Below are 17236 nucleotides of genomic sequence, written 5' to 3'. Positions count from 1 at the left end.
CAACTAACCCATTTGAAAATGCATTGAAGAGGTTCATATGCATCAGAAAACATAATATAATTCTATTTGTTTTAAACAGCTAGACATGTCAATTGATGATTCAAGAATGCACTCACAGCTATTTCTCTCCAACTTGGCATGATTGCTGGATGCCCGGAGGTTCTGCATATGGATTGTTTAACCAAAAATGGATCCATGAAGAATTTGTTCTTATTCGGCGGTTGACTTGTGTAAGCATTCCTCCAACAGAGAATGCAAAAGAAAGGAAACCTCAGAAGTCACTCCCCTGAAGAGGTATTGATCAACCAGCATTGAATACTTTAGAGCAACATTTAGTTTCTGATTATCAAAATCACATGATGGAATGTTCTTCCACTCATTCAATCTTTCTCTCATCCACAGGCCATGTAAAATAAAAGAATACGTGACAGAATCTGGCACCCAACCCTTACCAGTCATTTTGTCCCTGAACTGGCAAGCCAAATCGAGCTTTTTTTGGTTGCACAGACAGATGATAATGGCATTGTAAGCAGCAGATTTTGGGCCCCAACCATCCATGATCATCCTTTTACAAAAATACACAAGCACGCTACCAACATGCTCTTGTTCATTTTCTGTGACAGTTTCAGGATGCAAACTACTGCTAGTGAGCCCATTGATCAAATAGTGGTATGTTGTGTCATTGGGAATGCAGTTCTCATGCAGCATCTCCTCAAAAAACAAAGAAGCTTTCTCAAGTTCCCCCTGCCTGCAGCAGCCATGGATAAGGGTGCTGTAGGTGATGATATTGGGAACTAAACCACGAGATTTCATCTCTTTAAACAACCATTCGGCTCTGTCTAACTTTTGCATCTGACAAAACCCATTAATGAGTACGGTATAGGTTACAACATTTGGTGTCAATTTACTCTTGATCATATCATCAAAAATCTTTTGGGCTTCATCCATATCATTCTTTTTGGCATAACCATCTATAAGAGTCGTAAACGTGAATTCATCAGGAAATTTTTTTTCCTTTACCATTTTATCGATGCACAGAAGCGCATCCTTCATCGTCCCAAGTTTACAGTAGCCTTTTACCATGGCATTATACCCAACAAGCCCAGGTTTTATTCCTTTCTCTACCATAAACGTGAAGAGGCTCACTGCCCCATTAAGATCACCATTTCTGATAAACCCATCAATTAGTGTAACATATACAAAGCTATCAGGAATAACTTTTTGATCGAGCATTTCAGAGAGCAACTTCTTTGCAGCTGCAAGCATTCCTTTCTTGCAAACACCACTTATAAGACTGTTGTAAATATTTGCATCAGGCGTCATTCCCCGCTCCATCATTTTATCACGGACTGCTAATGCATCATGAACTTCACCAGCAACAACAAGGCCATGAATGAGAGCACCATAAGTAAGTATATCTGGTTGATAGCCTTTCCTAAGAATTTCAACAAATAAATCCAATGCTGCAGAAACTTTTCCAACTTTACAATTTGCATGAATTAGAGGAGTATATGTAAATCTATTGGGAACCAAGTTCTGCTCAGCCAACATTCTCATGAGACCACCTGCCTCTTTGACCCTCCCCTCCTTGCAGAAGCCAGATATAAGAGCATTATACGTTACAATATCAGGTATCACATCGCTTGCTTGCATCTTTCCGAAAATCTTCATGGCGTCATTCATATTCCCGTGTTTGCATAGCCCATTGATGAGGTTATTGTAGATGAACACATTAATAGCCAAACCCCTGTTTCTCATATCAGAGAAATGCTTCTTCACTGCCTTAAAATCTCCCTTCAAGCACAACGCATTGATAATGGGACCATAAGAAACAATTGTGGGCAAAAACCCCTTCATCTTCATCTCCTCTAGAAGCTCATTGGCACGTCGAATCTCCCCTTTTTTGCAGTACCCACCAATGAGAATGTTATAAAAAACAACATTTGGAACACAACCCCTTCCCCACCTATCTCTAATAATCTTTCTACCTTCTTCAACCTTCCCTTCCTTACATAACCCCTTAACAATTATGCATGTACTATAGTTGTCCACTGAGTCATCACCCCTCTTGAGCATTTCATGGTACAAATCATGGGCGATTCCAGTCTTCCCACCATTCACAAGAGCATTGAGCAATGAATTGTACGATACGACCCCCGGGCAAAAACCCAGTTTCTTTGAGAAAGCAAAGAATTCAAGTGCCTTATCAGCTAGACCAGCATTAGAATAAGCAACTATCAAGAAGTTGAAAACATCCTCTGCGGGGTGAATACGTTCTCCCATCAGTTTTGCAATCAAAGCATCTATCTCCCGAAACCGATTCGACCGTGCTAATAGTCTCAGAACCGCGGAATACGACCTCGAATCCGGCCTTCCCCTCGAAACCCATTCAAAAAGCCTCAAACCCAATTCGGGGTTTTGAATTCTATCGATGACAAGAGGAATGGCGACGAGAACCAAGGCCTCTTCCTCTTGGGAAAGCCGGGCCTGAAGGGGCTCCTCCCATTGTTTGTTGGTGGTAAGAATTTGGAGGGCATCCTTCACGACTGCGTGAAGAGATTTTCGACGGGTTTTATCAGAGTCTGAACAGAAAGATCTCTTTTTAAAGCGAAATCTGGAGGCCAAGAAGAGGGTTCTTGACATTAAAGAGGAAAAACAGAGAGGTACACGAAATAGAAAGAGGAAGATGATGGGCGGGTGGTTGCAGTGATAAATAGTAATACAACTAACCTCACTTTTGAGAAAGGAAGTTCTTAATCACCAAAACTGAAGATAAAGGAAACGAGAAGGAAGCCATTCCGCTGGAGCCTTTGCTCTCTCTCTCTCTCTCTCTCTGGGTTTTTGCAAAACCCTTTCAGGGAGAGAATGTTGAGGCTGAAGAGCTTGAAGAATCGATCCCACAAAAGAAAACAAATTATTAAAGGACTGGAGTAGAGGTAAGCTGCCTACACCCACAGTGCCAAAAGTTTAAAACGGAAAGTTATCGCGTTTTTTTAGATATTTTTAAAATATCGCCGATATTTGTCACTACGCTTATTGCCTACACCGTTTCTTGCCTCCTCTGCAGTTTACCTGAACTTTTGAATGGTTTTTTTCTTGTGTTGTGGGGTTTGGTTCAGACTCAGGTAGAATCAGACTAGTCCGGATTTTCAGGTATGGTATTGGATCCGAACTAGATTCTAATCGAACCTACCATAAAAAGCCATACCCAAACTCAATAAGAACTACATGGGTTATACCCAATAAAAACAATATTTTTTTATCATTTTTACATTGAAAATTTGTGGGTCTTAATTGGAACTCGGGTCGAGCCCTTATCTGGTATAAAATTTCACAAACTATACCCGGGTCCATTATTAATTGGATGTTCGGGTCTGGACCTGGGTCTTAATAGAGTATTCTTATTTATCACTATACCTGAATCCTATAGAGTTTGGTTTGGGTCGAATCTGGATAAACCTGACCCAATGACACCCCTAGTTTTACCTACCTGATTTTATAGAAATTGACTTTTGTATTGTTCAATTCTCACGAACATGTAAATTTTTTATAAATATCATAAATATTAAGATTTAAAAAATTATATATATTTTAATTAAAAACACAATACAATATCATAAATATTTAAGATTTAAAAAATTATATACATTTTTAATTAAAAATACAATACAAGTGTTGTTTCCTAACAAATCCACTATACGAAACACAAAAACATCAAATCTTTTTCATTAAGGTGAGTCCAGACTCCATACCTGAATCCGACTCTAGAATGCTAGCGCCAGTCTGTCCCATTACTAGTCGGGCCGGGTTGAACTGACCTTTTATCCGGCTCAGGTTCACAAGGCAGCCCATATCCGGTTTATTTTGGATGGTGTACCCGACCCGATGCCTACCTTTAGTAGGAGGTGGGCGCCTCTCTAACCATACCCCTGGTCACTCTTCCTTGGGATCCAACCCAAAGATGGCCCGGACCAGATGCAAGTAGGGGTATTTTGATAACTTTAAAGTAAGCCCCAAACCCTTCTCCTTGTAAAAGGGTTTTAAGGCAAACCCTGACGAGAGAGAGAGAGAGAGAGAGAGAGAGAGAGAAGAAGATGGGTCGCTCGAGGAGGAAGTATCAGAAGTCTAGACCCAAAGTGCGCGTGGGTCTACCGAAGAAGAAGCCCAACGTCTTCAAGCCCGCCTTCTCCCTCCCTCCGAAGCTCCGCTCTGTCACAAGGTTGGTTTGATTTCCTTTGTGGGCAATCGTATTTAGCTCCTATTTGTTGATGGGTATTGATCCTTTCCTCTCATGACTCCGATTATCGCAATTTCTTATGTTGCTTTCTCGTTTTTTATATCTCTAGTGGGGAATGGGATGATTCAGGCACCGTCTTGACGAATTATCGTTCGTTTGGGGTTGTTTCGAATCCCAACTTATTGGGCGTTCGATCTCGAACGAGATATATCATTGAAAGCAGTGAGTTGCAAGTGCCGGTGGAGAAGAATGTGAAAGATGGGGAAGCCGGTGATTCTCTGGTTGGAAATCCGGATTTCGCCGAAGACAGCAGCGGGAGTGATTTGGAAGAAGATGGTAATCTTTTTTAAGCCCTACCCCCTTTTCTTATTCTTGTTACGTTCTGTTATTCACAAAATATTGCATGATTGAAAATCAAATGCGATAGTGGGGGTTGGAGTTTAGTTTTGTGTATTTCGTTTGGATAATTATGATGCATAAGAGATGACAAGATATTTTTTGTTTTTTTATTTAAGAATTAACAGGTGGTCATGAAAATATTATCTGTTCCTCGGAGGTTTGTTTTGGATTTTATTGGGATCAATGTTCAATTCTGTGCTACATATTGGGCTTGCATTCCTATGATGTAGGTCTAGTTTCCTTTTGTATAAAGATATGGGTGATTAAGTACGTAATAGGCCAGTGTATTTCATGTTGGTTATCCAGATTTCAAATCGTATACTTTCTGGTTTATTCATTTAGTAATTTATAGACCTTATTAATATGTTCAAATCAACAGAACATCAACCAAACAACAAAAAATATGATTTTGAAGGATTTAGACAATGTCAACCAAACAATCCAAACTTGGTTTTAGAAAACAGGATTCCCAGGGCAACTAATATTTTTCAATCTATTATCTCTGTGTTGCTAGATGTGTGATAAATGGTGGCTTGCCAATGCCGATAAGGATTTTAATTGGGAAATAGTTTCCTAAACAATCAATGCTTGTAAAAACTATTATTATCATTTTCTCTATTTAGTGCAAATTATTGCCCAAGTACCAGATTGTGGGTATATACCTTACGGAATGTGGAATTCTGTCATTTTGAAGTAATGTAGAATGCCTTAAAGTCAAGGCATCATTGTCCATGAAACTATATTCATAGTCCTTTCTAATTACCCAACCACAGAGGGATGCATGTTTTCAGAATTTAATTTCATTCCATGGAAGTTTATGCAATTTTCTATGTTACCAAATTGCATGAGAACTTAGAAAACTTTAGAATAGGAACCTTTGCAGTTTGCACATAATTATCTATGAAATTCCTACAATGTACTTATTAAGTAACCCTTCTTCAAGGGGCTGGAGTGGTTAGACCATAAGGACTCTGAGGTATGCAAATCTTGAGAAGATTAGTGCATAAGCAAACCCAAAGGAGGAACAAATAGAGGAAAAAAAAGAAACTTCATTAACCTCAAAACTGCTAGAAAGATGCAACATAAAGGGGTTGATCAACCCCCCTATCCCACTAAATGACAAAAATAGTTGACTATAACCTATTGACAAATTACATAAATACCCTAAAGAGTAAAGATATGTACACTAAAGGAGGGGTAACATAAATAGCTAGTGATACATAGGATACTACTATATTACACTATTCAACACTCCCCCCTCAAACTTGAGATGATGCAAGAGAAATCATCCCAAGTTTGGAAATGAAGGATTGAAAGTGTAATGGGACTAAACTCTTAGTGAAAACATATGCAATTTGCTCTTTTGTGTCAACATGCTCTAGAACTATGATTCCATCTTCATAGGCTCTTTTGGTAAAGTGACAATCAATCTCAATATGTTTCGTCCTCTCATGAAACTTAAGATTCTTAACAATATGAATAACACTCATATTGTCACGATATAGAGGTGTTTTCTTAGAAACAGTCACTCCAAGCTCCTTCAAAAGCCATCTAATCCATATGGCTTCAGTGGTAGCCTGAGCCATAACCCTATATTCTGCCTCTGTAGTAAACAGAGCAACCCGTTGTTGTTTTTTACTCTTCCATGAAATCAAAGAGCTCCCAATAAACATGCAAAAACCAGTAGTAGATAGGTGATCTTTGGTCGATCCTCCAAAATCTGAATCACAAAAGGCTCTATCGTCCTCTCATGAAACTTAAGATTCTTAACAATATGAATAACACTCATATTGTCACGATATAGAGGTGTTTTCTTAGAAACAGTCACTCCAAGCTCCTTCAAAAGCCATCTAATCCATATGGCCTCAGTGGTAGCCTGAGCCATAACCCTATATTCTGCCTCTGTAGTAAACAGAGCAACCCGTTGTTGTTTTTTACTCTTCCATGAAATCAAAGAGCTCCCAATAAACATGCAAAAACCAGTAGTAGATAGGTGATCTTTGGTCGATCCTCCAAAATCTGAATCACAAAAGGCTCTATCATGTATGAAAAATGACGAAGATAAAAACATCCCGAAATGCATAGTGCCCCTCACATATCGGAAAATCTATGTTACTGCGACATGACACTTTAGTTGTCGTACCCGTGTCGGCATGCATCGACACAAGTATGTGTACCAGGCATAGTGCAGGTACGCCTGGTAGCCTGTTAAAATGTAAAACTGTACACATATGTATATATAATAATATTATATTATTATATATATATATAAATACATTTTTCATTTCTTTCTTTTTTGTAATTTTTTTCCTTTATTTTTATTTTTTGTCTTTATGTCATCTAGTTCAGTTTGAACTAGAATGACTGTTGCTAGTCAAGTCCTGTCCAGACTTGACTAGCAATAGAGCTGTTGGACTGACACATTCCAACAGCTCTAAATAGAGCTGTTGGACTGTGTCCAACAGCTCTATTGAGTCCTCTTTCAGCTGTGTATATATAAAGGGGTGCAGCCCCTCTTGTATTTTATTCCAATGCTTCTTAAGCAATTGATTTTTTCATATCAATAAAGAATACATTTTTATTTTTATTTTGTTTCCAGTTATACCCTTTTTAAGGGTTATGCTTTAGTGTCATTCTTGACACTTGCCCTTGTTAATCTAAGCTCGTGTTTCGAAGATCCCCATTTCATTTCAGTAGCCAAACCTCAATAAAAAACAAAAAAAAACTCCCTTGAAACCCTCCCTCTCTCTCTCACTAGTCTCGCTCTCCTCCCCCCTCTGGCTTTCGTCTTCCTCCTCTCTCTCGATTGCTCACATGGCTACTATAAGAAGATTACTTGTTGTGGCTGCAATAAAATAATGAAGTCTTTGGCAGTTGGATGTCAAGAATGCATTCTTGAATGAAGATTTGGAAGATGAAGTATATATGAAACTTTCACCTTATTATTCTGATTCTTAAGTCAAGGTGTGTAGGTTGAGACGAGCTCTATATGGGCTCAAGAAGACACTTCATGTTTGGTTTAAGAAGTTCAACACTACATTGAAATCACTTGGGTTTGAGCAAAGTCATCATGATCTTGCTTTGTTTGTAGCTTCCTCTACCCAAGAAAAGTGTATATTGCTCCTTTATGTAGCTGCCATGATTATCACAGGAGATGATATGCCAAAAATAATTGATACCAAGAACAAACTAGTTGGCATCTTTGAGATGAAAGGCCTAGGATAGTTGAAGTATTTTCTAGGACTTGAGGTTGCCTACTCTAGAAGCGTAGACTCTTTTTGTCATGGCACAAATATGCAGCAAATCTTGTATTTAAAGCAAGGCTAGTAGATGACTCCAAAAAGGTTTTCACTCCTACGAAAACAAATATCAAGTTGAGAAGCTTGCAGATCCTGGGGTATATAGGCAGTTGGAGGGAAACTTGATATATTTGTGAAAGTACCTCCAATAAGATACTAATATCAAGACCTTAATATTCTTGATATTAAACCCACCACGAAAGCACAATAAGAACACTTTAGAACACTTGTGCACAAAAAGCACAACCCACAAATAACTCACAAATGCACAAAGGCATAAAAACAATGGAATCAATTTATTGAGAACTTGAGCTTTGACTCAAAGCCATGAAAAAATACAAGGGGGTGAAACCCCTATTTATAACAACACAAGAGGAGCCTTGGAGGGGCTCCACTCATAGACGTTGGAGCCCCTCCAACGGTCACAAATGTGACCGTTGGAGAGGGCCCAACGTCTATGCTAGTGGGCCCCCAAGGTACCTTTTGGTACTTTACAAAAATAAAAATAAAAATAAAGAAAAAGAAAAATAAAAAACAAATTACAATCACATTCATAAAATGAATGTGCGTAAAATAGAGGAAAAGACTATTCTACCCCTACGGCTAAACAAAACAGAAATATATATTTTATATATATAATAAGTAGATACATATATATATATATATATATTACATTTGAATGATTAGGTATATAATTTAACACCCCCCCTCAAACTTAGGGCAGGATGACCGAGAGTTTGCTAAGAAGAAAGTTGAAGCGCGGAGCACACAAGGCTTTAGTGAAGAAGTCCGCCAATTGATATTCGGATGTGACATATGGTAGGTCAATGATTCCTTTGAGGTATGCCTCCCGAACGTAGTGACAATCCATCTCTATGTGTTTGGTCCGCTCATGAAAAGTATGATTTTTAGCAATATAAATTGCACTTTTGTTGTCACAGCAAAGCTTGGTAGGCCCTTCAATAGTGATCCCCATGTCTTCCAACAACTGATGAATCCAGACAATTTCCATGGTAGTAGTCGTCATAGCACGATATTCCGCTTCAGTTGATGATAGAGACACCTTTTGCTGCTTCTTACATCTCCATGAGATTAATGAGTCTCCTAAGAATACACAAAAACCAGTGGTGGAGTGACGGTTATTTGGGTCACCTCCCCAATCAGAGTCAGTATATGCAATCAATCTTAACTCAGAAGAAGAAGACAGAAAAACTCCCTTATTAATAGTGTGCTTTAGGTATCTTACGACACGTAAGATAGCACTCATGTGAACAGAAGTTGGTGCATGCTGAAATTGACTTGTCATATGCACCACATGTGAGATATCTGGTCTGGTGATACTTAGGTACATCAACGATCCTACTAGTTGCCTGTAGGGAGTAGGATCGGAGAGGGGAACACCATCATCAATCTTCATTTTAGCTCCTACTATAGCAGGAGTTTCACAAACTTTATCATCTGTAATACCTGACCTGTCAATAATCTCAGATGCAAGCTTAGTTTGAGATAAAAAATATCCTCTATGAGAGTAAGCTACCTCAATACCCAAAAAATAAGTTAAGAAGCCTAAGTCAGACATTTCAAACTTATCCTTTAAAATGGATTTTATGCTTTTAATCCCTTTAGAGTCGCTCCCAGTTATAAGCATGTCATCCACATAAAGTAGTAGAATGACAATCCCTGCATTAGATTTTCTAACAAACAAAGCAGTATCAGTAAAGCAGGATGAGAAATCATTTTCTAACATTATGGAGTTAAACCTATCATACCAAGCCTTGGGAGCTTGTTTTAAACCATAAAGTGCTTTCCGAAGATGAAGCACCTTTCCTTTAGGATACTCCATTCCAGGAGGAGCATCCATATATACTTCTTCGTTTAAATCTCCGTTTAAAAACACATTCTTAACATCCATCTGATAGATGTTCCATTTATTGATTGAAGCAACAGTTATAAGACATCGGACGGTGACCATTCGAGCAACGGGGGCAAAAGTCTCCTCATAATCAATCCCATATTTTTTACTATATCCTTTTGCAACTAAGCGGACCTTATATCTCTCAAGAGACCCATCACTCTTAGTTTTGACTTTAAATACCCATCTACACCCTATTGCTTTCTTGTCTTTAGGAAGGTCTTGAAACTCCCAGGTCTTTGCTTTCTTTAGGGCTTCAAGTTCATTATTCATAGCAACTATCCATTCCGGGCATTTTCGTGCTTCCTCGAAATCCCTAGGTTCTATGTATGAGTGAATGGCGCTTAGACAAGCTCTATATTTTGGTGAAAAAAGACTCATATGAGATGAACCTAGAAGGAGGTCTTCTTGATCTTTCGGTCCTACGAAGATTTCCTTCACTTGGAGGGGTAGACTCATTATCATATCTTTCGAGGGCACTTCTAAAAGTACTCCTATCTCTATGAGAGTAAGTTATAGGATTTCTATGTGGTTCTTCATTGATGTGTTGATCAGAATGAGTTTCATCATTTTGATTTGTTTCATCATCACTAGTATCATCATCTTCAGTTAATAAATCAAACAGAAAAGAATAGTCAATATTCTCGTCATTGGTTTCAAGTTTTTCGAAACCACTAACATTTTACAAGAAGCTTACATTTCTGGAAACATATAGTTTAGCACTCTTAACATCATAACAGCGAAAACCTTTATGAGTTTCAGAATAACCAAGAAAGGCACAAGGAATGGCCTTAGGAGAGAGTTTGTCATTTTTATCAGTAAGGACAAAACATTTACATCCAAACACCCTTAACCTGCTATAATCAGGTTCTTTTTCATATAATTTTTCAAATGGGGAAATCTTGTTCAAGTTTTTAGATGGAAGTCTATTTATGAGATAGACAAAAGTAAGAGCGGCCTCCGCCCAAAGTTTTTTCGGAATATTTTGGGAAATGAGCAAAGTTCGTGTGGTTTCAATAATATGCCTATGTTTTCGTTCAGCCAACCCATTTTGTTGAGGGGTTTTGAGACAAGACTTTTGATGGAGAATTCCATAGTTTTCAAGATAGCTTTTGAATTCATTGGAAAGGTATTCACCACCCGAATCGGTTCTAAAAATTTTTAAATTTCCATTGAATTGATTTAAAACCATCATATGAAATGTTTTAAATGTTGAAAAAACTTCATGTTTATGTTTAAGAAAATATATCCAACTAAACCTAGTGAAATCGTCCACAAAAATAACATAGTAAGAGAAGCCTCCCTTGGATATCACCGGAGCCGGACCCCATACATCGGAGTGAACAATTTCAAAAGGTTTTGTTGTAAACATGGATCTTTGAGGAAAAGGAAGACTTCTCATTTTTCCAAGAATACATTCATTACAAACAAAATTTTCATTACAAAGATGCTTAATAAAAGGCAAATAAGAGATTTTAACTATGTTGGGATGACCCAATCTCTTATGCCATACATGAATATCTTTGTTTTGAGCAACATTACAAAATTGATTCTTGGGAATTTTAAGAAAATCAACATAGTAGAGGTCCCCTCTCCTAGAGCCTTCCCCAATCAATTTCCCAGACTGGCGATCCTGTATCCAACATTTATTAGAAGAGAATTTTATATCGCAACCACAGTCCGAGAGTTGAGAAACAGAAAGTAAATTTAAGTTTAGTTTTGGTATAAGACGAATTTTTGGGATAAAGAAGTCTTGTTTTTCAAAATTGCCCATTCCTTTAATTTCAAGAGGGGTTTCATCCGCCGTTGAGACAAAAAATGGACGACAATTTTTAGAATAATCAGAAAGAAAACAATGGCTTGGAGTCATATGAAACGAAGCACCGGAATCAAGTAACCAAGATGTCTTACCAAGAGAGGAAGAGGGTGACATAGCGGCTCCAGAAATGCCTCCTTTGAGAAGAGGTTGAAGAGCATCCACAATTTGATGAAGCGAAAGAGGTTCATTTGAAGTTGAAGGCCGTTCCTCCCATTGGGATGCTAAAGCCGCGACAAGAAATTTCTTCCATTTGGGACAATTGGGTTTGATATGTCCCGGTTCTTTACAAAAATGGCAAGTTAATTTGCTATAATCTCTCTTGCCATATCGATCATTTTGCCCTTGATTTTTGAAATGGGGTGGTTTGTAGGTCTTCAAATTATTTTCGGGTCTTAACACGGCATTAACTACTTCATAGTCACTTTGAGAAGGTGTAGCAAGGATGCTTGGGTTATTTTTACTAATCCCCATACGTGTTTCCTCACCACTTAGCTTGGTGATGACATCTTCAATAGATGGGGAGGTGAAAGCCGATAGAAGAGAGGACCGAATTTGCTCAAATTCGGGTCTAAGACCATTTATGAAGTTGAAAAATCGATCTTCCTCTAGTTGTTTGTGCCTTAATTCAATAGCTTCTCCGCTCCATTTTGGTTTGAGCATGGCAAGCTCGTCCCAAATAGATGACAATTCGGCAAAATATTCCCGATTAGATAAATCATTTTGTTGAAGAGTCAAGGCTTTCTTTTGGAGATAGTATTTGTGAGACAAGTCCCTTGAAGTATACATTTTTTCAAGGTACAACCAAGCTTCAGAGGCCCTTTTAAACTTAATGATGTTGGCATTGATCTTGGTTTCTACGGACGAAAAAATCCAAGACAATATTTTGAAGTTCTTTATTTCCCACTCATCATGCCTTTTGGAATATTCTTCTAAGGCCTTTTGTCTATCTTCTCCTTCAAGAATCTTAATTTCCCCTTTCTCTATAATAGAAAGCTTGGGTTCGGGTTCCGATATAGAGCCTTGAACATAACCCCAAAGGCCTTTCCCTTTGATATGAGCTTCCATATTGCCGGCCCAAACATGGTGGTTCGAACCACTAAGTTTAAACCCAAGGGAGAAATGGGAGTCTTTTTCACCCATTAGAGAGAAGAGAAGATGGAAAATAATGCGTACCTTAACGGATTTTCAACCTTTTCTTGACAAAAGTTGCTTCTAAAATATTGCCCGAAGTAAATGCTTCACTCAAAAACTTTACTAGCTTGAGGGCACGTTTTTCAAGGTGCTTCACAAGAGACGAGATACACGATCCTCTTTCTTCCAACGAGGCTCTGATACCATGTGAAAGTACCTCCAATAAGATACTAATATCAAGACCTTAATATTCTTGATATTAAACCCACCACGAAAGCACAATAAGAACACTTTAGAACACTTGTGCACAAAAAGCACAACCCACAAATAACTCACAAATGCATAAAGGCATAAAAACAATGGAATCGATTTATTGAGAACTTGGGCTTTGACTCAAAGCCATGAAAAAATACAAGGGGGTGAAACCCCTATTTATAACAACACAAGAGGAGCCTTGGAGGGGCTCCACTCATAGACGTTGGAGCCCCTCCAACGGTCACAAATGTGACCGTTGGAGAGGGCCCAACGTCTATGCTAGTGGGCCCCCAAGGTACCTTTTGGTACTTTACAAAAATAAAAATAAAAATAAAGAAAAAGAAAAATAAAAAACAAATTACAATCACATTCATAAAATGAATGTGCGTAAAATAGAGGAAAAGACTATTCTACCCCTACGGCTAAACAAAACAGAAATATATATTTTATATATATAATAAGTAGATACATATACATATATATTAATATATGTATATGTATTACCTTATATATATAAAATATATATATTACATTTGAATGATTAGGTATATAATTTAACAATATTTGCCATCACTAGACGAGACATTACTCATGCAGAACATGTGGTTAGTCAATTCTTGAGCTCACCTACATTAGTGCATCTGGCTTTTATGCTTAGGATTGTCCGATATGTGAGGGGCACTATGCATTTCATGATGTTTTTTTCTTTCTCATCCTCCATAGATGTTAGAGCCTTTTATGATTCAGACTTTGGAGGGTTGACCAAAGATCACTTTAGCTCTTTGATTTATCAGTGCATGTGGTCAGTCAATTTATGAGTGCATATACATCAGTGCATTTGGCTGTTGTGCTTAGTATTGTCCGATGTCACCTGGGTACGGGTACAGAGGGTACAACACACGACAATTTCAAAAAATGAGAGTATGTGGACACAACTATATATATATTTATTTATAATATATATATATATAGAGAGAGAGAGAAACTTGTTTTTTAAGTTATTTTTGTAGTTTCCAAGCTTGGTCAACGAAACCAACTTGGTTTAATTAACCAAGTTATAAAAAGGGAAAGGGTGTGTCTCTTCCCCTCCTCTCTCTCTAGTTTCCCTTATCTCTCTATTTGTTGCAGCAAGGGGAAAAAGAAAAAGAAAAGAGGAGGTATGCTCTCTCTCCCTGCTTGGTCTCGCTCCCCCCCCCCTCTGGCTCTCGATTCTCCTACCCCAGTATCTGGTGCCACAAAACTGATTCATCGACTATAGCTCCATTCAGACCGGCTCTATAACTCCTCTGATTGCTCATGCCAGCCAATCCAAGTAATACAGATCTCCTCTTCTATGACCAATCTTAATCATCTTCTCAAATAAATCATGTATAACACAAAAAAATGTGACATTGCAATTATACTTAGCGATTTGGCCAACAAAAATGAGATTCATGGCTAAAGAGGGTACATGGTAGACTTGAGAAATGTTCAATTTGAATCCGATAGGAGTTAGAAGAAATGCAACCTAATTTGAAAACAAACATCGAAGAACCATCTGCAGTGCGAAAAGTACCACTGTAGGGTTCATAATTGGTCAAAATAGATTCATGAGCCATCATATGACATGAGGCACCTAATTCTATCAACCACTCGGAAGTAAAATCTAAGATACCTGCAAAGGCAAGACCATAAGAAGAGGAAGAAGCAAAGGAAGAAGGTGCAATAGTTGACTGAGAAATAAGCTGCAACCGAAGAATCTGCTATTGCATCTGCTGCATCTTTTCTAACAGCTGAAGTTGACCACCATTTGACTGTTCTGAAGATCTCTCATCTGAAAAAACAAGAAGCTGAACACTAATATCAATTTGATCATCCTTGGGCTTGGTGCCCTCATCATCAGAAGAAACTGCATAAGCTCTACCTTTCTTTTTCTTGAGAGTTGGGCAAAAGCTTTTCATGTGGCTAATGCCTTTGCAATAGTGATACTGAATATAGCTCAAATCACCTCTTCCTCCAGCTCTTCCACCACCTCTACCACCAAATCTGCCTCCAGACTGCCGAGGAACTATCATAACACTGTCACTGGATGAATATGTTCCAAGATACCTTATCTTAATCTCTTCTACAATTAATTCAGCTTGGACATTGGTGACTGCGGATAAAAGTGGACGATGCACTATGACACTCCTCACCCTGTCAATTTTTGGTTAAAGTGTTATAAGAAACTCAATAACCCTAGTTGTTTTCTTGTGTTGATCAAGAAACCCCAGACAAGTTTGGCATGAATTGCATTTTGCACACTTATCGCATTTGGTTTGACCCTTCGTGAGTTCAAGTGCATCCCAAACTCTTTGCATGTCAGAATAAAATTCCTCAACTGACTTGTTTACTTGACACTTACCCCACAATCTTGAGTGAGTTGGTATTGCGTAGCCTAATTCTCTTGTAAACTTGTTTGAGATATGTCTATACTTCTTTGGCCTCCTGAAATTTTGAGAAGTTCATAGTTATCAGCTAATATCCAGGCCTTCACTCGTGCATTATTTACTATCAATTCTTCCAATAGTTTTTCATAATTGGCATCTGGAGGCTTCAGTTTGACTTTGGTCCCATGCAAATGGCCACCCAGCCCTTTCCAACGATTACGGCTGTTATGAAATCACCCCAACAGCCCAATAAGCATAGTTGATGGGACAATCTGAATTCCTTCTTTCTCCATACCTCACACAACCTCCAGCTACAAAATACACAAAGCAACACAAAACCAGACCAAGAATAGAAGAAATAGAGCAGTTCAAACAGGTCCAGCGGGACAGTGTCTCCTGGATAAGAACCTTGTTCTGTCTGTCCTGGACAGTGTGTTCTGTCCAAGCTTGGATAAGCAGTCAAACACACCTTAAAGGCACAGTCATAACCAAGCCAGTTTCAACTTAGGGAGGGGGGGATAGTATTCAAAAAAATAAAAAGATCCAGCGAGACAGTCTCCTGGATAAGAACCCTGTCCTGTGTGTCCTGGACAGTGTTTCTGTCCAAGCTTGGACAATAAGTCAAACACACCCTAAAGTCACAGTCATAACCAAGCCAGTTTCAACTATGCAGTTTTCTTGTTTCACATTCATCTTCATGCAAAGCTGCAAATGGCTGTTATAGGCATCACATTCTGTTAATTGGCTGATTGTCGTGATATACTACATGAAAAGTTTTATTCACCCAATTGAATGGTTGAAAGTGCTATGCTAAACAATCCAGTTTTCTCTGTTGTGCATGTCGACCAATTCGGAAGAAGAAGATTCTTCTGTTCCCATGTATATTTTCTTTTTTCTTTTTTCGTCACTAAGAGTTATACTTTCTGCAAGTGAAATGTTTTCTCCTTGACATTTTTGCTTTGTCTTAGTTTAGTGTTTGAATCTTCCTTTTCTTATTCTAGGTGCTAAACACGTTCCTTTATGCTATAAACTGAGCTTTCCTAATGCACATGGATTTTTGTTTTCCTTGTTATAATAGATCTGAAATCAGCTCTGGGAAAGAAGCGAAGAGACGGGAAAGTTGTGCCATTGCAGCCATTAACGACAATGCAGCGAGTTTACATCGGTCAATTGATTTCAAATTATGGTGATGATTATGAGGTATTGATCAGCCAAAAACACTGCCCCCTTCTATGATCAATGATAACCCATCTTCTGAGCTTCTCTTGTTTTATTTGCAGAGGATGTTCAAGGATACCAAACTGAATACCATGCAGCATTCAGTTGCAACCCTAAATAAGCTGTGCAAACGGTTTTACATCAATGGGAGCATCAGACGTCTTTCTTAGGTTTTGGATTCCCTTCCAGCAGTAAATGAAAGGATTGCCTATCAAACAAAGGAAGGAAAAAGGAATTATTAAAATTAAGAAAAGAAAATCGTACTCTATGTTTTTCCCTTTTGAGCATTCACTTTGAACTGTGTAAACATTATGCTGCAGATTTACCACAATGATTTTTTATTTCGTAAAAGACTTTTAGGCACCAAGCACTAAGAGTTATAGTATGTCCTTTTTGCGTCAGTGAAAATGGGGCCGCTTAAGAGGTGGTTCTTGAAGAAACAAGAGCTTAAGATCAGTGAATTGTATAAGAGGTTTGGAAGATCCAGTTTAGGCTGACAAATCTGATCAGACACTACCTATATATACAAAACTATATATATGTTCAAAAAAGGAAATA

The 17236-nt window shown here is 38.2% G+C and overlaps 1 protein-coding gene across 1 annotated transcript; it reads left to right on the top strand.

The window, feature by feature from the left end:
• Positions 1-4060: 4060 nt before the first annotated feature.
• LOC149846216 (nucleolar-like protein) lies at positions 4061-17029 on the top strand. Its single transcript, XM_089996255.1, has 4 exons — positions 4061-4219; positions 4347-4573; positions 16539-16660; positions 16741-17029. The coding sequence occupies exons 1-4, from the start codon at positions 4095-4097 to the stop codon at positions 16846-16848; spliced, it is 582 nt and encodes a 193-aa protein (XP_089852381.1). The 5' UTR covers positions 4061-4094; the 3' UTR covers positions 16849-17029.
• Positions 17030-17236: the final 207 nt, after the last annotated feature.

Source organism: Nuphar pumila, chromosome 2, assembly GCF_984573655.1.
Source record: "Nuphar pumila chromosome 2, dmNupPumi1.hap1.1, whole genome shotgun sequence".
NCBI classification, from domain to species: domain Eukaryota; kingdom Viridiplantae; phylum Streptophyta; class Magnoliopsida; order Nymphaeales; family Nymphaeaceae; genus Nuphar; species Nuphar pumila.
This window is presented reverse-complemented; position numbering and strand designations above follow the sequence as displayed.